Source organism: Alligator sinensis, unplaced genomic scaffold (assembly GCF_000455745.1).
Source record: "Alligator sinensis unplaced genomic scaffold, ASM45574v1 scaffold1264_1, whole genome shotgun sequence".
Taxonomy (NCBI): domain Eukaryota; kingdom Metazoa; phylum Chordata; order Crocodylia; family Alligatoridae; genus Alligator; species Alligator sinensis.
This window is the reverse complement of record NW_005842770.1, coordinates 193380-213509: the sequence shown is the minus strand read 5'-3', so window position 1 is coordinate 213509 and position 20130 is coordinate 193380. Positions and strand designations below refer to the sequence as shown.

General features: G+C 42.0%; 1 protein-coding gene across 12 annotated transcripts in view; it reads left to right on the top strand.

Moving 5' to 3' along the window:
* The window catches only part of ARMC8 (armadillo repeat containing 8), a 108090-nt gene that overhangs the window by 54965 nt on the left and 32995 nt on the right, over positions 1-20130 (top strand). For all 12 annotated transcript variants that reach the window (XR_003096464.1, XM_025216825.1, XM_014525240.2 and 9 more), the window contains 4 exons: positions 2526-2606; positions 15746-15821; positions 15915-16005; positions 19435-19495. Coding sequence is in view for 11 of the 12 variants with exons in the window: in XM_025216825.1 (XP_025072610.1) it covers positions 2526-2606; positions 15746-15821; positions 15915-16005; positions 19435-19495 (309 nt within the window). In the remaining variant the exon portion in view is untranslated. The remainder of the gene's footprint in view (positions 1-2525; positions 2607-15745; positions 15822-15914; positions 16006-19434; positions 19496-20130) is intronic.

Sequence of the window (20130 nt, the reverse complement as noted above, 5' to 3'; positions counted from 1 at the left end):
CCTCTCCCTCCTCCCCCCCCCCCCCCCCCGAAGATTAAAAGCAAAAGTTTTTGACGTTTTCTTGTGCCCAGAGGTATGCATAGTGTTACCCAAGTATTCTGGGTTGATTTAGAAACAAAATGGACCAGTGGAATTTGTATGTGGGTTATGAGATGTTTGTTTGCAGGTAGACTCCAAATCAATCCAAAAGAACTTGGAAAGGTGCTGATGCCATTATTTAGAAACTCAGCATTGCAGGCCAAAACCATATGCTCTCTTACACTATAGTAGAGAAGGGCAATATTTGTGTGAAGCAGGGGCAGATCCAGTATCTGGGAAAGGAGGGTGTGAAAACAATCACCCACGCTGCAGGGGTGGCTGTACTCCCACTCCAAGGCTCTTCCTGGCCCCCCAAGCCAGTGGTGCTGGCAGGCTGTACTGCAGGAGCCTCTGGTGACTTAAAAAAAAAAAATAGTCCTCAAAGCTTGTAAGAACCCCTCAACTTTCCCTCTGTGCTCAAAGGCACCTTCTTCCCCCCCCCCCCCCCCCGCCTCCTTGCTCTCTCCCCCCCCCGAATGCTGCTGCTGCTTTCCCCAGGGACAAGGAAGTTTCAAAACCAGTTCTTCCCACTCCAGCTGGGCTGAATGGAAGGTGGGCTGGCTGGGAACATTGGCCAGGTGTGGACAAAACCAGAGGCACGTGTGCACAACACTTTAAAGTGGGCTAAATGCTTTTACACGACTTTAATGGCATTGGTGTTTGCACGCCTTGGCGGTGTATTGCACATTAATTCCAGCAGCTGTAGGAAATTAGGCAGTGTAATGCACCTTAAATGACTTGGGGTGCAGCCACGGAATGAAGCACTGGGCTCCATGCAGCTCCACAGTTCTGCAGGCAGCCTGATAGCAGCCCGGGAAAGCAGCTCTGCCCAAGAAAAGCCCTGACCTGATCTTCTTTCCTCCCCCTGAAGCCTGCCTGCCTGCCTCACTGCCTGAGCTGCGCGGGGGCCTGGTGCTTCCCCTCTGCAGCTGCGGTGCCCCCTGGGACCACCCAAGCTGGGTGTCGCCTGGGGTGGGGGCAGGGGGGCTGCCACTGCCACAGAGGGAAGCACCAGCCCACCCCCGCAGCCCAGGGACCACTCCTTCCACCGGCAGCTCCTCCTCCACTCCCTGCCAGAGAAGCAGGTAGGTGTGTGCACAACACGGGGGTTTAATCAGTCCTAAATTGAAGCAGTGCTTTTTAAAACCTGCCTCTTCAATTTAGGGATTCTGTTTTGTCTACACACGCCTAGTGACAGCAGTAGTGAATGGGTTGGGGGGCTTCCCCTTCCCACATGTGCTCCTGGGGGACTGAACAGGGTGGAGGAATCCACCCCCCGCCCATCACCACTGCTGCTTCTGTTGCTGTTTCCAGTTCAGTCCAGCCCCTGCGCAGCCTGGAGCGGCCAGGATGGCTTTGAAGCAGGACAGTGGGGAGAGAGGGAAGAGAAGGGAAGGGGGCAGGGTGTGCCTTTGAGCTTGGAGGGGAAGTGGGACGGGTCTTCTCAGGTGGTTCGGGAACTTTAAAAAAGTCCCTATAAGCTCCCACAGCGTGAACTAGTCCAAGAGAAGAGTGCAGCCATGCCACTGCATTCCATCTGGATCGGCCCTAGGTCAGTGGATATTGTGCTCTACCTCCCAGGGAAGAGGGGTTTGCCAATTGCATAAAATGTATTAGTGTCGGGAAGGCAGGAAGTCCCGGCAGGAGTTCATGTTTCCTCTGGCCCTGTGGAGCCAGAGACTTGGCCCATTTTACTGCACAAGCGATGTGTCAGTATCTTGATTTGTGTTAGCTTCTGAGTGAGTTTATTAAAACTAAAAATGATTAGATACTTATTTTACCAGGTCTTTGAGTGCCTAAGAAGTACAAGTTTGGTTGACCAGTTTTACAGCTTGTACATTTGAAATAGTAACATCAAATATATCTTTCTATTTTCACCTGTAGGAGCTCCTTGACTCAAGCTCTGTAACATTGTCAGTCGATGCATATCCTAATAGGAACAGCTTTGGAATCAGCCACCTGCAATCCCTTTTCAGCTTAGAATAGTTAAAAATGCATTGGCTTTGCAATGAAAGAGTCATTGGAAATAGCTGATCATCTTTCATTTGATATTGCAAAGACTGAAACAGGATTTTGCTAGAAACCTCACATGAGGTGTGAAGAATAGACTCCCTATAATTAATTATAGAAGTCATCCTTCATTTGTGCAAGTGCAAATAGATTTCACTCATTCTGCTTCTTAATTTTTCTAGCTGTTTGTCAGCACCCTGCCACAAGAAGAATGAAAATTACTACTAACAAGTAGAACAGTTTTAATAGATGTAACAGAAAGCTGGCTTCAACCTTAACTAGCAAGGAACTAGTCTAGTGCACTACCATGGTACAAACTAAATAAAAGCAGAAAATCTGATTTAATATCTATTAAAATTGCATTCTAAATGGGATGTTTCTTTTTCTTTTTAAAAAAATAACCTTTCTTTTTCTTTTTTCTTTCTTTTTTTTTATAGGGGCCAGATCATCAGACAATCTTATTTAACCATGGAGCAGTTCAGAATATTGCTCACCTCTTAGTCTCCACCTCTTACAAAGTAAGACATGAACTTTTCTGGAGATTTTAATTTCATTCTAGTTGTGAAAGTGATCTGTATAATATGATATTTGAAATGTAATATGTACTCACACACACATCCACACGTATTATATAAAATTGTATAATAAACATTTAATAGGGGGTACTCATCATGTGTTGTTTTTGTTTCTGCTATATACATACATATATGTGAAAAATGCCATAATATACTTGGTACTGTCAAGCTTAAAATAACAGCAATTAAAATAGGTCTGGACCTGTTTTGTCCTGGATTAAAGTGGCTATTTTGCCTACTAATATTTAGATTGTAAAAGAAAGCTGGTGAAAAGGGTAAGCGAGGATGAACTGTCTTGAGGAAATTATGCTTGTTGCAAAAACTTGGGTGGGCGAGGAAAGCTATGAGTGTTTTGCACTCCACTGAATCCTTTGCAACTGGTATTGGCCATGTATTGTGGTTGAAACCCATTCTGGGTGTGTAAAGTACCAGTGACAAAGGGCTCATTCAGTTTTACAGTGATGTCTTAACCTGGTATTGCTGGTTAAACAGAAGTGGAAGTAGTGGGATTCCTGTTTCCTCATGAGTTTTTTACTGGCAATGCAAGGCCATTGTTTTACCAAGCCAGGAGTTGCTCTTTAGTTCTTTCTTGAATCCTTTTCTGTTTTTATAAGATTAGTCTACAAATGTGGACATCAGAACTAGACACACTATTCCAGTAATGGTGTTGTCAGTGCTCTTTCGCTTATCGCCCCATGCACTCAGATGCATAGTGTTAAATCCTAAATGACAGGTATGCAGCCCTGTAGCTGCAGTTTTGTCTTGTGGCACAACAGAACAGCTGCCTTGCATGTGCATTGGCTGGAAGTGGTAGGAGGGAAGGTAAAGAGGACTGCTCAGTCACCTTGTAGTCCAACAGTCTAGTGATGAGAGCATTTGCCAAGGGCATTAGAAACCAAGGCTCTAAATCGGGGTGGGCAAAATGCGGCCCGTGGGCCAGATGCATCACTCCAGGCCATTCTATGTGGCTCACAGGGCCCTTAAAAATTCAGAAAATTAATATATCTTCCCCTGGCTGCCTGTCATGCAGCCCTCAATGGCTTGCCAAAACTCAGTAAGTGGCCCTCAGCCCAAAATAATTGCCCACCCCTGCTCTAAATCTTCTTACCCAGAGTGGGTTTGAGCCTGCATCTTCTGCTTTCTAGCAAAGTGCTGTAACTACCAGGACAGAGGCTAGTCTTTACTTCTACCCTCCTTTTGAGGTTGGCCCACTGTACCTTGCATTTAATAATTCTTAGATAAAAAGGGTAACCAGCTCTGGGAAAGTTTGTCCCATTGGAAACAGTGGCCTATGGTAGGACCCTGGGTCTGGACCCCCCTTCCACCCAGGATAGTATCTGTCGCACTGAGCCATACACCCTCTGGTTTATTTTCGTCTTCTCAGCCTCACAGATATCCTTCTCTTGGCTATCAAAACTGGCCAGGTAATGCCCAGGGCTGTCCAACTGGGTAGAGGTTAATATTGGTCTGTGGGCCCCTGCAGCTGAGTCTCCCACTGCTGTGTGGCAGGGAAGAGTCTGGGGGTGAAGGGGAGGGCTATATGCTGCTGGTGCTGCCTGCATGGATGGTGGAGAGATGCTGAAGGGGCTGTCCCCTGGTCTAACAGCCCCTGGCCACACCAAAGTTGGATAACCCTGGTCTAGACTGATGTTTGAGGAGATAGCTATTCAAGCCTTCTGGAGGGAGAAGGGGCAGGAAAGGGGGGTAGAACCCATGCCTCCCTCTTCCTGGGCAAGTTCCCTAATCATTTAATTCTAGGACTGAGAAATGGGAGGGCCTTTGTTCTGGGTCTAAAAGCTATTAATTGTGGCTTTTCTATGACTAAAATTTTAGGATATATCTGATCTTAGTCCAGAGGTGAATTTTACAATCTCTGAGTAAGTGCCAAAAGCTGCTGTTACACAGCAGTTTGCATGACATCTAGGTGAATAAAGCCAAATAGGTTAAGCCCACTGTCTCTCCTCTTGTTTCTGCCATTTGTTCTTGCCTTGTGTTGATCAGGCTTTGAGTGTCCTTGACAGATTGGACTTCTTTGTTTAATATGTCCCTCAGGTCACCCTCTCGTCCAGTGCTCTCTGGGAATCTCCGGTGATTGAAAACTGGAGATTCAGTGGTAGGTAAGGGGTGGGGCAACATTAACTCCCTGGGTTCTGGCCGTGCCAGTACAGCTTCTCTGAAAACTGCAGTGAGAAGGCCCATGGGCCAGATCTGGCCAGGTCTTTCCAGCCATGGCCAAAGAGAATCACCACTGGTCCTATGTTTGACACCCCTGGGATACAGCTTTTAAAAGGGCTGGCAATGATTGCTCCTTTTTGTTTTGAGACTACACTCAATTCATTGTGCCTTGTCTTAAAAATCAATATGAAAAAAAAAGGGAGACGTTTCAGTTGTGAAAGGGAAATCTGATGAAGTACCCCCGTGAACCATTTCATGGATTCTGTTGTGGAGAATACTGAGATAGACATGCAAAAAAATGACAGAATTGCACAAATTCCATGTTCCATAATGATCTCGTCTAAGGTGAAAACTGACAGAACTACTATTTTCTTCTTTTGTCTTCCTTTCTTAGCTTCTGGGAGCTTGAAGTTTAGGATGAGTTTAGAGTCCTTCAAAACCCAAGTTGAAGCAGATAGCCTTGACTGTTGAGTCCAGAGCATTCCAAGTGGCTTTAGTATTTGTTTAGAAATTATATTTACTAATTGCTCTGTATTCACACCAAAAAATACAGGGATAGGAGGGGAGGGGCACAGGAATACAGTGATGCCAACTGTAAAATGACCTGGGGAGGTGAGAGAAGGGGAGCCTGGCAGCAACATATGTTGACTTTGGGTGCGTACATACATACTTACTTTCTGACAGGTAAACCAGATTAACTTTTAAAGTCAACTTGACTGTCAGAACGTACACATGCATGTGAAGCAAAGTTTACTTAAATGTGACTCAAGATAATATACCTCAGAGGTGTATTATGAGCATAATCTTTCTTTCTTTTTGCAAGTTGATATAATAAGTGTAATACTATTGGGTAACTAAACTCTACTACTGGCCAGCAGGGAAGACAAATGTAATCAATAAATGATTAGTGTTTTTAAATTGTATGATTTGGCTAATAAAAGTAAATGCAACCTCCGTTAACACCAAAGAGAATGTGTGGCTAGTTCTTGTGGGCTTTTCAGAGGGGAGATCTGTTGAAGTAAGACTTGGGTTTTCAGTAAAAAAGTGTAAGAGTCTCTAGTGATCTATCTGACTAGTATTCCCTCAGTTAATTGTTCTAACGCCTGAATTAACAGCATGCATACTTTAGCTTGGTTATTTTTATCTTTGTCATAGTGACTATGGTAATTATTCTGACAAAAAACATCTTCTGTTACAAGCATGTCAAAATAGGCAGCTTATAACTTTCACGCTGAAACTTCTACCATTCTTTTTCTTGCCAAATGTAAAATTCTGTGCTCATCAGATGCATTAGCGCGGTATCATTTGGTAGATATACTGCAAGAGTTACTAAAGAATAATGTAATCCAGTTATACCTTCTACCATTCAATTTCTCTCCTAACAGTCTTTCTGACCTGCTTTGTTCAGCTTTATTTTAATTATCCCAGTAATTGGAGAAGGAATTTCTAGAAAACTGCAGCATCAAACTTGCACTATACCTGTGTTACTTAGATGATATTTTCATCATTGGGACTAAACACCTGGACTCACTTACTGACTTTGAAAACAGGTTGAGCAAGTATCACTCCTAAATGAGACTTTCTCTGGAATACTCTTGCACTAACCTCAGCTTTCTTAGACACCACAATATACATCTAGGATAGCACCCTACAAACCATCATATCTAAAATACTACATCCACAAGACCAGCAATCATCCCAAGCACACCAAAAAAGCTATAATTTAGAGTCAGGCCCTAGGCTGCCACCATATACGCCTGAGGAGAACACTCGTGATGCCCACTTAAAATCTGCCTTTATGCAGCAAGGGCACTCCAGTAGAGAAATAGACTGTATCTTTTAAGAAAACACCCAAATACCCCACAGTAGCCTGCTACAATCAACACCCTACACAACAAACCCATCAACTTCTGTGGATCCTATACAGGCCTGTCCCAGTGTGTAATAATATCTGCTCCAATGTGTCCCAGCTGCCAGCGGGAGGGTTCGGGATTGAGAGAGTGGTCGGGGGTAAAAAGGTAAGAAAGGTTTATTGATTTAACAAAGACACAACTATATGTAGTAACAAAACAACAATGACAGACGATAACAATTCGCCTTGGCAACTTATTGGCAGTCCCCTCTGATGCCTGAAGTACAACAAGTTCCTCTTCTGTAAAGCTCAGCAAAGTCAGGTGTCCCAGATCAGCACTGTCCGAGGGGTACCAGGAAGGACCTTGGTATTCAGTCCTCGGGCTCCTCAAGATCCACTGGCTCACCGAATTCAGGTCAGCAGCTAATTTTAAATCAGTAACTTCTCTCACAATGCTGCATCTTCCTTCTAATGACTTTCGGATGTGCTAGCCAATTTATAACTGCTGAGTTATGCTGATAACTTATAGCTATTCAGATTCTCCCACTACCAACTTTCCTTAGGACTGACCAATAGCAGTACAAGCCTTTGCATACTTCTGATAAAGTTAATTTTGACTACGCCACAAGGCCTACTACTACTTCTACAAGGCCTTGCTAAATTTACTAGGCCTCACTACATACAAGGCTTTACTAATCTTTGACTTTAATTAAACTCTTAGCGGCAACATGCAGCTTCAATACATGAACGACAAGAAACACCTGGTCTAATCCTCACAGAGCATTCAGCAAGCACCTTTATTACGCAGACAATTCTCAGCTGTCACACCAATGCATCAAATACCCTCAGGATAATTACATGGGCAAAACTAAACAGCAACTCTGCACCAAAATGAACTCTTGCCGAAAAAATATAAGGGACAAATGCCAGTAGGAGCATATTTTTCACAGAACAACCACTCTGACCTCATTGTCCTTGTGCTCAAGAAAATCTACCAAGCACCGTTAAAAGAAGAGGGTGGGAACAAAAATTCATAAGCTGGCTGTACACTAGGTACCAAGGACTGAACATTGATATTGATTTTGATACACTATAATCTACCTGATCCTGAAATTCTTCCTACACACTACAGGCGATAATGACCCTCTTCCCTTTTGCTAGATCTTGATCTTCCAGTATTGAAGCTTTTCTTCTGCTAATCATTTGACTCCTATTTCACAGCTCTACTGACTGTTCTTAAAAACCATTGTGCTTGCCTTCCTCCTCAGACCTGAAGAAGAAAGCTTTGAATTAAAATCTTGTTTAACATCCCACCTATACAATTGATCCAATGAAAAATAGCATGCAAAAAATCTTTGCCTCTCACATAATCCCTGGACCATCATGGCTATATCACTTTACCACTACTGTCCTTTTTTAATTTAGGCTCTTATTTCCAATTTATCAAAGAAATTTTGAATCCTAATTTTTCCCTCTAACATGCCTGCAGCCTCCCTAACTTGATATCATTTGGTATCAGATCATGTGGGTACACTCACATCTGTCCTCCATGCTATTAATCTTGAACAGTACTAGACCCAAGTCAGACTTTTAGGAAGCCCTGTTTGACCCTTACCACTTGATAGTCTAGGTGACTAGATGACTGTTCTTTGAGCAAGATTATCCGACCAGATACATACGCACAAAATAACAGTTTTATCGAGATCAAGTGTCTTTAACTTGTTTATGAGAACATCATAAAAAAACCATATCAAGAAGCCTTATTAAAGTGTATTGCACCCCCTGTTGCATCTCTTTAACAAGGCCTACCATCTTGTCATCCTGTGGCTACTGCATACTTCTCCTTTTGGTTTCCCAGTTGTACATCTCCTAATTCTGTTCACGTACATTACAGCCACTATTGCCATCTCTGTGTGTTTAACTTTTTTTGGTCAGATTTTATACCCCTTAATGTCCTTTCTCCTCTGCCCTTATTCATCATCTATACATTGCCCTTGTCTGTACTTTGTCGGCTTTTGTCAGTCTCCTCCGTGTTTTATTCTGCTTAACTCTCATATATAGCATAATGTCCTTGAACTCATTTGCAAGACCCCTTCTTAGTCTATGTTTAAGCATCTCTTAAAAATCCACTCCTTCTGTGTACATTAAGTTGTATTTGCATATAAATTGCTGGTTGTTCTCTCTTATTCAAAGGTCTAGTTGGTTGTTCTTTCTTGAAAGTTTGGAAAGTACTTATACTGTGGGTACTAGTATGGATAATTCCCGCCCCCCCCCCCCCCCTATAAATAAATAATGCTGCTAAAAAACATTGCCAGAACCACTGTAATGGAACTCCTCTGAGAATCACTTATGTTCAAATGCAGTATTTTCTCACATGTAACCTGTACCATTTCCCCTACAATTAGCTGATGGAAATTGGGGTGCTCATTGTATGCGAGGAATTTGGATCCCCATGGGGCTGGAAATGACAGTAGGGGAGAATTGGAGTTAACACTGTTATTGCCCCCTTGCTGCCAGATTTTCAGACCCATGGGGACCCCGCCTAATGCCATGGCCCTGTGCCCCAGGTCAGATCTGGCATACAGGTTGAGGAGGTGTGCCGGATCAGACCCAGCAGGTGACCCTGGACACAGTGTGCAGCCCCAGACCTGGTATGCCAGATTGGCCTACTGCCCCAAACCCAGTGCTTGGGCCCCTTCTTGTGCGTGGATGGGGCAGGAAGCAGGAGTAGGCTTCCTAGCTGCTGCTACTCAGTTATTTACCCAAGGTCAGATTGTTTTTGTTGTCTTTCCAAAAATGGTCTTCATTTATGTTGTGGAGCATGTTATATGCCAGAAAATATGGTACTATGTGATTTGGCTTAAGGATTGGTTTAAGACTGATGGTGAAACTTGTTTATTGAAATTCCAATTCATACCATATGGTGAAGTCATGTATACGTTTTTTATCTCATTATATATTTTGCTAAGAAACTTTTAGAGTTAAAATAGTTCACAGTTTAGCTGTGGTCAGCTTGTAGCTTATTCTGTGCATAGCGGATGAGGTAAAGTGTGAGACTGGAGTTGGACTCAAAAATAGTGGATGTATTTATTTTAACAGGGCTCAAGTAAAAAGGTTTATCTTCTCCAGCTCAGTCTACTGGTTGTTTGAGATAACTAATAAAATTCAGCTCATTTCATGCTGATGCTACAGCTTTTCAGTGTAACGATGGTCTTCCTTTCCAGGCTCAAAGAATATGCTCATCTGTGATGAGCTCTTGTTGCCAGTTAAAAAAAAAAAAAAAAAAAAAAAAAAATCCTTGCTAAGCAACCAAAAAGTATAATTCTCAATCTGTTCTCCTGTTCTGGGGTTTCCATCATGTATGAAAGAATTTACCAAGACACTTATTTCAGTTTTGATGTCCTTTTGAATGGTTTTTACCCCCTCGACTCTTTAAAGGAAGCATATGCATTCCAGTAGATGAATCTTGGTCTCGATGGGGGACAGGGAGGAAGGTCAAAATATAACTTTTGCATTTTTACATTGCCATTTTTCTCTAACCCAGGGGTGCTCACCTGCTGGCCTTTAGGCCAGATCCTGCCTGCTCAGCCCCCCACAGGTCTGGAAGTTTGGCAGTGGGGGAGAAGTGACATTGTTCCCTGCTGCCAAATTTCCAGATGCATGGGGAGCTCCAGGCCCCGGGCTGGGGTTGGGGTGGCACTAGGCCCAATCCCTATAGGAGGAGGTGGTTCCACACCCCGGGCACCCAATCCTGGTTGGAGAGGGCAGTGCCAGCCCCCAGGGACCAGTCCCAGTGCATAGGGCTCCAGGACCTGGTCCTTGTGTGCAGGGCTGGATACGATCTGTGGACTAGCCCCATGCCACTTATTGGGCCTGCATGGGCAAATGGTTGAGCACCGTCTATCTAGCTCTTGGAGAAATGAAGATTAAGAATTTATTCAATTTAAAAGAGATGCTTAATCTTCGTAAACTACAAAATCAAGCAGTCCAGTTAGCAGATGCTAGAATTAAAGGTTGCCCATACTGCCTCAGTCCTACCCCTCTGTGAATATACATTCTAGTTACAGGCTTTAATTATGTCATCAAATACCAGGATTCCTTACTGACTGACCTCTGAACCCTTTTAAAAATCTCCACACCAGGTGTAGGTGCTGAGCCCATCTAAAAATTCAGATTTTCAGAAGACCTAAGTACCCATCATTCCAGCTGAAGTTACTGGACTCTGCAGATACCCTCCCTGAAAAATAAGAAAATAGATGTCCACCTGCCAGCCTGGTGGAGATCTTTGTGGAAGTATTTGTGCATTATGCAACGTTTCCAATAAGATTTTATGTCTCCCCCTTTGAAACAATGTCAAGGAAGATAGGGGAAGCGCTTGGGATGAGCAGTGCCAATAAAAGGCTGCTAATGAGTGAGTTGCATTCCTCCCAATCACCTGTGATTTGTAGTAGTTGCTTCAGACATAATTTGGGTCAGACAATTGTATTGTCTTTCAACATCCAAATATACCAGATGTATTAGACTTGGAGGTAACTGTCAAGCATCAAGGCCTTTACTTTCTTGTTTCAAGGGCAAGTCCCCTTGGCAGATAATAGTTGTAGTTTACCTTGCCTCCATCTATAAGGTGTGATTCCATCACTGAAGTCAGCAAGTGGCCAGGTTCTGAAAATGGTGCATTTGGCATCAGATTGGAGACCAATTCCATATGTCCATGTGCCAACCCTCCATGCCTGACCTATATGGCAGATTTCAACTGACCGTTCTGCCATTTCTGAAATCTTTCCTTTCTCACAATGTCAGGTACAGGGTTTTTTTCTGACCAGGGTGGATAAAAATTAATGATATAAAACACAAACCCCCCCCCCCCCCCCCCCCAATCAGATTTTAAAAATTTAAATCAGGGTTTTTATTTAATCATTTAAAAAAAATTTTTAAGATAAGTTTATTTTTTTAATGTATATAAAGATAGCTTTAATTTAAGATATGTTAAAACTCAACGATATCATAATGAACTAGGGATTATAACTTATAATTATATACTATTTGAGACAATATATTCATGTAACCTTTTTAGAAGTTTTATAAATAGGTCACAGCGGGCCATGGTCTAATTTAGGGGCCCAATCTTGTGGGGTTCCCAGAGGCTCCTGTACAGATTAGTAAAGATTAAAGCAAACCACTCTACCCAATGGGACTCAGTGCTCAGTCTAGAAGATCCCATTAAGCATCCCCATGATGCTTAGTTTTAAACTGTGGATTTGTGCCTCCAGAAATCATAGGCAGACAAGGGTAGATGTGATCTCTTTTATTAGACCAACTAAATAGTTGGAAAAATTGTTCTTTGCAAGCTTTTGGGCACAAATGCCCTTCTTCAGGCATAAGAAGAGTTTGTTGTCTCCAGAGATAACATCCTTGTTAACAGCATATGGAGATGAGATAACAGACCTGATTACCCACCCATCACCCCTCTTGTCTCTCTGCAAGTTTGTGTACATACAGTCAAGCCCTTGCCTATCTCTAAAAGTACAAAATTTCAAGAAGTTAAATGAATAACTGATATCAAACAACAAGAATGCACTTTTTGTAGAAAACAATGATTAAATCGAGGCTTCCTGACTAGTGATATAAATCATGATTTAAATCGATCTTATTTAAATCAAATCCACCCAGTTTCTGACTGCTTTTTCAGGAACCCTACCCATAATTACTGCTAAGATTGACTGAATTTCATTTTTTTCACTTTTGATTCTATTTCTGACTAATCTTCATGAAAGAAAATTGCGTAGACTAAAGATTTAAAAGAATACTTAGTAGCTGTTTTTATCATGTTGACATTCAGGGAGCTGTTGTGCTACGCATTGTGTAAGTGAAAGTTAACACTCAGTAGCCATGTCTACATGCTACTGCGCCGTAGCATCTTGTGTAGATGCACCCAGTGTCCCAGAGAGGTCTCTGACTTTAAGTTGGACACACTGAATGACTGAAATTAATGGGCTTTTGGTAGGGCATGAGGATGTGAGAGAAGAGGTAACAAATAGCATGCTTTCACGTAGACCAGGTTGGTGCTTGGTGTATAGGTATACAGAGCCATGTCTCAGGAGTAATGTAATATTTGATGAGCCATTATTAGATTAAAGGTTTTTGTAGGCTTTATAGCAGAAATGATTTCTAATAATAAAAGAGAAAAAGGTTGGGACTCTAAATTTTTGAGTGGCACAAAGGCCAGTATGAGAGAGAGAAGGTTCAAGGTCCGTTTCATTTGTAAGTACCTTTTTAATATCCTCTATGCTTAAGCCTCCATAAGCATATTGGTGATGTGGACATAAGGAAATACAGGTTCTGGAGATGCTAAATCCCAAGGTCTTAGGCATGGGTTAGATGCATAAATGTAGAGAGAGGGTTTGGTCAAAGATGATACCTAAATTACAGGTTTGAATAACTGGGAGGAGAGCAGTGGTCTTTGTGGTGTCAGAGAAAGAAGCAATATGAGATTAATTTCAGCCACGTGGAGTTAACTTGGTAGGTAGACATCTTTGAGGATTTGTCAGCAAAATAGGCCAAGATGTAAATGTGGCCAGAGGAAGTAAGAGCTAGAGCAGGGTGAGATATTTGAGTAAGATGTTGTAGTCAGAGCCTCATAAACAGAGCAGACAGTAGAGGAGAAGAGAAGGGAGTAAAGTTGGAGACTGGTTTGGGGAGGAAACACGGAAAATACAATTAAAGGTAGGTAGAAGGACCCAAATACCATTGACACTATTTCAAGAGAGGATCGTAGGCCACAGCACTGAATATAGCTAAGAAGTCAAGGATGACAGACTGGGAACATCAGGCAAGCATGGTCTTGTCTGCCCCCATTTCCCTTGTACTAAGACAGTGTTTGAGAGCTTGGCTGCACTGTGGCTTGGAAGTAGAGAATCCAAGTACTGAAAACCTGAGTCTCAGCCAGAACATTGTCCCTCTGGTCAGGCTTTCAGAGCCATGAGAGAGGAAATGGCGAATGAGGTTGTGAAAGAAATAAATCAACACCAGCTTGGTACCCAGAGGAGAGGGGTGGTGGGGGCTTGGGAGCAAGGGATTTAGGGTGGGAAAAGGGGAGACTATGATAAGCTGAAGTCCTGTTAAGAGTATTTCCCTTGTCGTATGTATCCTTCCATTCTAGGAGAGCGGATTCAGGGATAGAAAGCTGGTGTAGCAAGCAGTGTCTTAAAAGATGGGAACTATGCTGTGCCACTTGAGCCTTGGGGTCAAAGGGGCATTCTGAGTAATGGAAGGCCCCTGTTGGCAAACCAGTGAGGAGGCTACCATGTCTCATGCACCTCAGAAATTAATGCTTTAGTGCTTACTACTCCAGCAGTAGAGGGGGGCTTGGACATTTGAAGAGCTCAAGACAGTGCTAGTCTTTCCCTGTGACAATGGTTCCTCGCACCTTCCTAGAACCAGTAGCTTCAGCTGACAGTTGTACCTTCCTGTCCAACCACAAGAACAGGGAGATGTGACTGGCAAATATTTACACTGCTGAAGGAGCAACCGTGCTACTTGAGAGCAGTAGTGCTCAGGCAGTCTGTATCTCATCTCCTGGATGGTACCTTGAGGTGCAGCACATGGAAAACAGTGAGTTCCCCTTGCTCAGCTCCACAAACGTCTACTCAAGTTGGGGCACTCTGTACTTCTGCCTCTGGGGCCTCACCTCCAACCTAGAGTAGCAGTGCCGAAAAAAGCCCAAAGGAATGGGCGATCTTTCTCCCTCTTTCTTCAAAAGGTGGTTAGGAAGGGGACTTGCCTCTTCCACTGGGCAGAGGTGCTGGACCTGCTGTACTTTTTCCTTGTTATGCACAGAGTCTTCTGCTGGGTAGAGACCCCAGGGCTGTGAGACATGGTGATTCCATCCTACTGAGGCCTCCAGCAGTTCACACATCATGATTACTGTTTGAACCTCTCTTCAGACTCTGGCAGATGGTCCGTGGACTCTGCTCTGGTATATTTTCAAGCTTGCTTTGGAACCGTGATGTCTAGAAACTGGCTTTTTATAAAGAAAGCTGAGGATCTGATCTGATCACCTGATTCCAGAATCTGGGACACTAGTATGGGCCTAAACTATTCCTCTGTATGTCCCTAGCCCTAGCAGCAATAACAATATTTTTTTTTCCCCCGAAGGCAGTATATAAATGTCAACCTTAAGGATTTAATCTAATATGTTTTCAGTTCCTTGATTTCTAACAATGCTTTCATGAGGGTGGCTGAGTGGTGTTGAAGTTGATACTGGGTTTGCTGAATATAATGTAGTACTGTACCCAGTTTCTGGACTGGGATGCTAAGGTACACTGAACACTTAGTTTTTTTTTTAAGGCCATTTCAAAATCATATAGTAACTTCATAGGCAGAATAGTAAAAGCAGATGCCAGAGTCAAATATGCAAAAACAACCCAATTTACAGGAGCCCTGCTGCACCACAGTATTCATTTTAATGTCACCATATAGTAGCAATGGCGGAAGTGGAGAATAACAGAAGAGGATATAATCACGGTAGATGGGATAGATCCAACTTATTTTAATAATAGCTCAAATTAAATTCATCCATGCATTGCTTTTAAGTGAACCTTCCAAAGCTCTCATGGGATTTAGGATCATAAGTCCCATTGAGTTTGTTGGGCTTGTGCCCAACTCTTTTACATCTTTTTAAGGGCTTCCACAAAGTGTATCCATGAGGCAGCCTTCTTTCTAACAATCTTACTGTTGGCAACCAGTTTGCTCAGGGCTTCACCAAATTGGCCCATAGCCTGAGCACCTGCTTTTCCCACCTTTTTGTCATCACGTTCTCCTTCCTGTCACAAAACTTGTGTGAAACAATGTGCAGAGATAATGCTGGGTTGGTGGGGGGAGCGTATAATATTCAAGCTATATGCCTAAACCTGATGTTCAACAAGCGCCTAGATTTCTTCACAAGTGTTTCTTTCTTCAAGCCACATGAGCTTAAAATAAAGCAGCATATCCCGATTTACTTTGAGTTAGTATTTATGAAACAAATGTAAATCCTGTTGTTTTTTTTTTTATACAGGTTCGAATGCAAGCATTGAAATGCTTCTCAGTCCTAGCCTTTGAAAATCCCCAAGTATCAATGACTCTTGTAAATGGTAAGATGGTAACCCTTGTGGCTAATCTTTTGTTCATTTTACCTGTTAACTGAATATGAACTGTTTTCTGAATCTTTTTTTCATTGCTCGCAGTGTTGGTTGATGGAGAATTGTTACCACAGATTTTTGTGAAGATGTTACAAAGGGACAAGCCTATTGAAATGCAGCTCACATCAGCCAAATGGTAATCCTCACCAGGATCTGGAGGGAAAGGGCTTGCACTCTAACACTTAACAGTTTAACTGCTCTTCATCTTTGTCGTTGGGAATTAGGTCAGATGTAATGTAAAACCTTAGAGATAATGATAGTGCTTGGATGGCAGCATGAGGTCTTTCAAGACTTGAATTACACAAATTTGCAAAGAACAACAGTTTTCATGCAGTAGCCAATATATTTGCTGACTTTAGCTTCCTGTCCATACGGCAACATGTATCGTACGCAGAGAAAAAAATGTTGCTGAGTGGCTGTACAACTCAGAAGCACGTATTAATTCAAACATAAGGGCATTCATTTGCTGAACTGCACCTGTCACAAATATTTTTGTCATAAAATTCTATATTTAAAAGATGTGTAATCTATAGTGCATTTTGTTTTATAAAATGATCTACGCTAATAAATAATCTAAGTAAGAACTAATTGCTGCTCTGAAGGCTTTACAGTCTAAAGTAATTTTACTTGCTTCTAAAGGCTTCTGATATTAACATGTTAACAGTCTTTGGAAATGATAGCAGTTGTGCGCCTTTGCCTGTGCAGGGGGAGCCTGGGCTCCCCTTTCACCAGCAAGTAGAAAGCTGGGTGCTTGGTGCGCTCATGGCTGGGAAAGCCAATCAGCTGATGGACACTCCCAGCCAGGGGGGAGCATGAAAGCCCTTCAAGGGTCTGGTGTGCTCCTGAAACTGGCAGCACAGATCAGCTGGTCCACGTTGACCGTTCAATTTAAGGCGCAATGGGAACCACCTACTGTTTAGTTATTTTGTGTCATAACTTTGTGGCTTATTCCCTATTTTATCATGCCAGTAATTGCATGAATATGTGGCTGGGTTACTATTTGAGATGTGATTAATTGGTTAATTGCATCTTAAGTATAATGTCTGCCAGGGTCCTAAGGTATTTTAAAGTCCTTTGGTCCCTATGATTTCTCATATTTGAATCTGGTGTAACTGATGCAGAATTGTCAGCGGACTCAGGGGCACATGCTTCCTTGTAGAGAGCAACTGAATAGATGCAGCTAGGGAGTGGAGCCTGCTCGTTGTTCTGCTTCCTTTGAGTCCATACGGATTTTACTTTCTTTTTTGCCTGGTAAATAGCAGAAACTTTTCTTACCATATCTCTTCCAGACAGTATGCACATTGTTTTCCAGCAGTTTGTTTTTAGGAAAAAGTTGTATATGTAAAAATCTGGTAGGGAGGTGACCCATGCGCTTATCTCACTGGTTGGCCTCTTTTAAGCAGTGGACGGAAATCATTTGTCCATGCTGATGTTTATTCAGTTTATTAGGAGTTTCCAGCGTGGTTGGTTATGAGAGAAGACAAAGGGCATTTATTTTTGAGACCCCCCATGTAAGGAGTGCTTTTTGTACCTCTCGTTTTGTGTTCTCGTGAGATAATGAACTGTTCTGACTTTATTCATTACAAAATGGTTCTCACAGCTACCTTTTTTACTTCAATTTTGGACATTGCCATATTTAGACTTTCCAGATACGTGCCCAGGCCAGGTTATGGGTAAACTTGGTCTAGCTGACCTAGGCTCAGACTGGACAGGAGGGAAGTTTTGATACATTTTTTTGGACAAAGAGGGCAGTGTGATCTCTTCTATTTAGCTTTTCCTTGATAGTAGTTTTTTTTAGCTAGATGTGTCACTTCTATTGGTGGGTGGCATAGGGAAGGATCAATTTTGTAGGAGTAATGGAGATTTATTTTTAATTATGTACATAAAAGTGGCACTGTATTCTGTAATAAGTGCTTATATAGCCATGACTCCTCAATTCCCATCCCTCGTCTTCATACCCGAGCAATTAAACTGATGGGTTTTTTTTCCCCTTCTTTCATTTTGATACATAGGTAAAATGTGAGTTAAATTGGGTGGGATTATTACATTTAAATTAACTGTCAATTTCAGTAGATGTCAGTCTAAAACACCTGATTCTTCCTTGATGCACAATTTGTTATTTGAAACCTAGGAGCTGAGAGAATTGCTCTCGCTGAGATGGACAGAAATCTAAGAGAGTGGTTTTCATCCTGTGGTCTGCAGACTCCTGGGTGTCCACAGGCTATAGCTAAGGGGTCTGCGAAATATGCCTAAAATCAATCAAAAGCATGTGAATAGTACACTTAAAATCAAAGGGGTCCACACCTCCATTCAAAACTTTAGGGGTCCAAAAATGAAAAAAGTAACTTCCTTGCACAGTAAGTTATTTTAGAAAACTACTGTTCTAAAAAGACTGAGGACCACCTTCCCCACAGTGCCTTAAACTCTGTAAACCTTTATCACCTTTGATACATCTCTGGTTCTCCAAAAACCATGCAAAAATCTCTTGCACGGTTGCCATTTAACTGCTCATCCATGATATTTCTTGTCCATCTGTAAGAAATTAGTGACTCCTTTACCTACCTAGCTACCAAACCCCTACCCTACAATAACCCCAATGAACACATTCAAGAATGTAGGATATTTCTGTAAGGACCACACCAGTACCTGGAGAAAACACCATGCTCTTCGTTTAGGAATTGTGATGAGGATACAAGTTTCCCACAGACTTCATTGCAAAATCTTGCATGGCTATGGAATTAAGATAAAACATTTAAACATGTAGAAATTAAGAGATTTAAGAAGTTCTTCATATCAATAGTTACTGTTATACATAGAGACAAGAACCTGTGTCAAACTGGGGCGGATTCAAATCCCTTTGACTTCAGTGGATTTTAAGCATGTCCGTATATACTGTTCTGAGGGAATGCTTACCTGAGTCATGTCAGTAACAGAGCTCTGTTCTTTGGAGCATTTAATACAGAATTGCTGTAAATATGAGTTCCAATTATGTCCTTGCTTGCAGTGGCTTTAGAGCAGTGGTTTTCAACCTTTATTTCATTTGTGGACCCCTAAAAAAATTTGAATGGAGGTGCAGACCCCTTTGGGAATTTCAAATGGAGGTGCAGACTCTTTTGAATTTAAGTGTGGGTATTCACATACTTTTGATTGATCATAGTCATCTTTCATGGATCCCTTAGAAATAGTCTACACACCCCCAGGGGTCCATGCACCACAGGTTAAAAACCACTGCTTTAGAGGGTTATGAATTGACTGACTTTAGTAGAGTCATAACAGACTTATGGTGCTGTCATTATGAGCAAAACCCAACCCATAGTCTTAGTCTTGCCATGGTTTCAGTGTTTTGACATCTTAAACTCTAAAAGATGCATGTGGAAAACCAATTTGATTATGCAGACATTATGCTGAATAGTATCATATTTTAGATTAATCATGACTGTTAAAATGAGCATTAGGGCAAAGTGAATCATATGTTTTTAATTTAATCTGTTCCTTGCACAGTAAGTTACTTTAGAAATTTAAAGAATAATAGGCAGCAGTTTTATGTTCTGCTATCTTGTTACAGCCTTACTTACATGTGCAGAGCTGGAGCAATCCGGACAGATGACAATTGCATTGTGTTAAAGGTAAGCTGGTTGGATGCTTCACAAGTGCATGTTGCATTTCAAACATAAACAAATTAAAATGCAAATGTAATATTTTTAGTACTTTTGTGTACAGCTAGAACAAAATGTAACAAACACGGCTAAAGTCTGTGGAAATTTTCAGAGGAATAGTGTAGAGTTGTGTCCAGTTCTCTTTAAAAGTCAGCTACCTAATTCCTATTTGTGCTTTTGAAATTCATCCAGTGATGGCAGATGGTTCAGGTTTATGAAACGCAACTGGAGTGGTATTTAGCCAAGAAACAGTTTTCACCGTTTTTTAGTTTCTGTGACATTCTTGTACCCAGTCAACAGTAGGAGGGAAACTCCTGTTTGTGGAATAAGGCCTTAGCATGTGAAGGGTTCAACCAACACTCAACAGAATTATTAGCATCAGCACTTGAACCTATTGAACACTTCAGGCCTAAACCTAAGGATTTGTCAAAGAAATCATTTTCTTTTGACTCTGCAGAGTTTGTGTCAGTGATAGAAAATCAGGCTTTCTCCATGCGCACAGAATGACATTGGCTCTCCCCAAGCTTCAGAAAAGCATTTGTGATGCTGCCAACAGTTTTACATCTAGTACTCAAAAGACAAGGAGGGTGCTGGTCTCCTGGAGC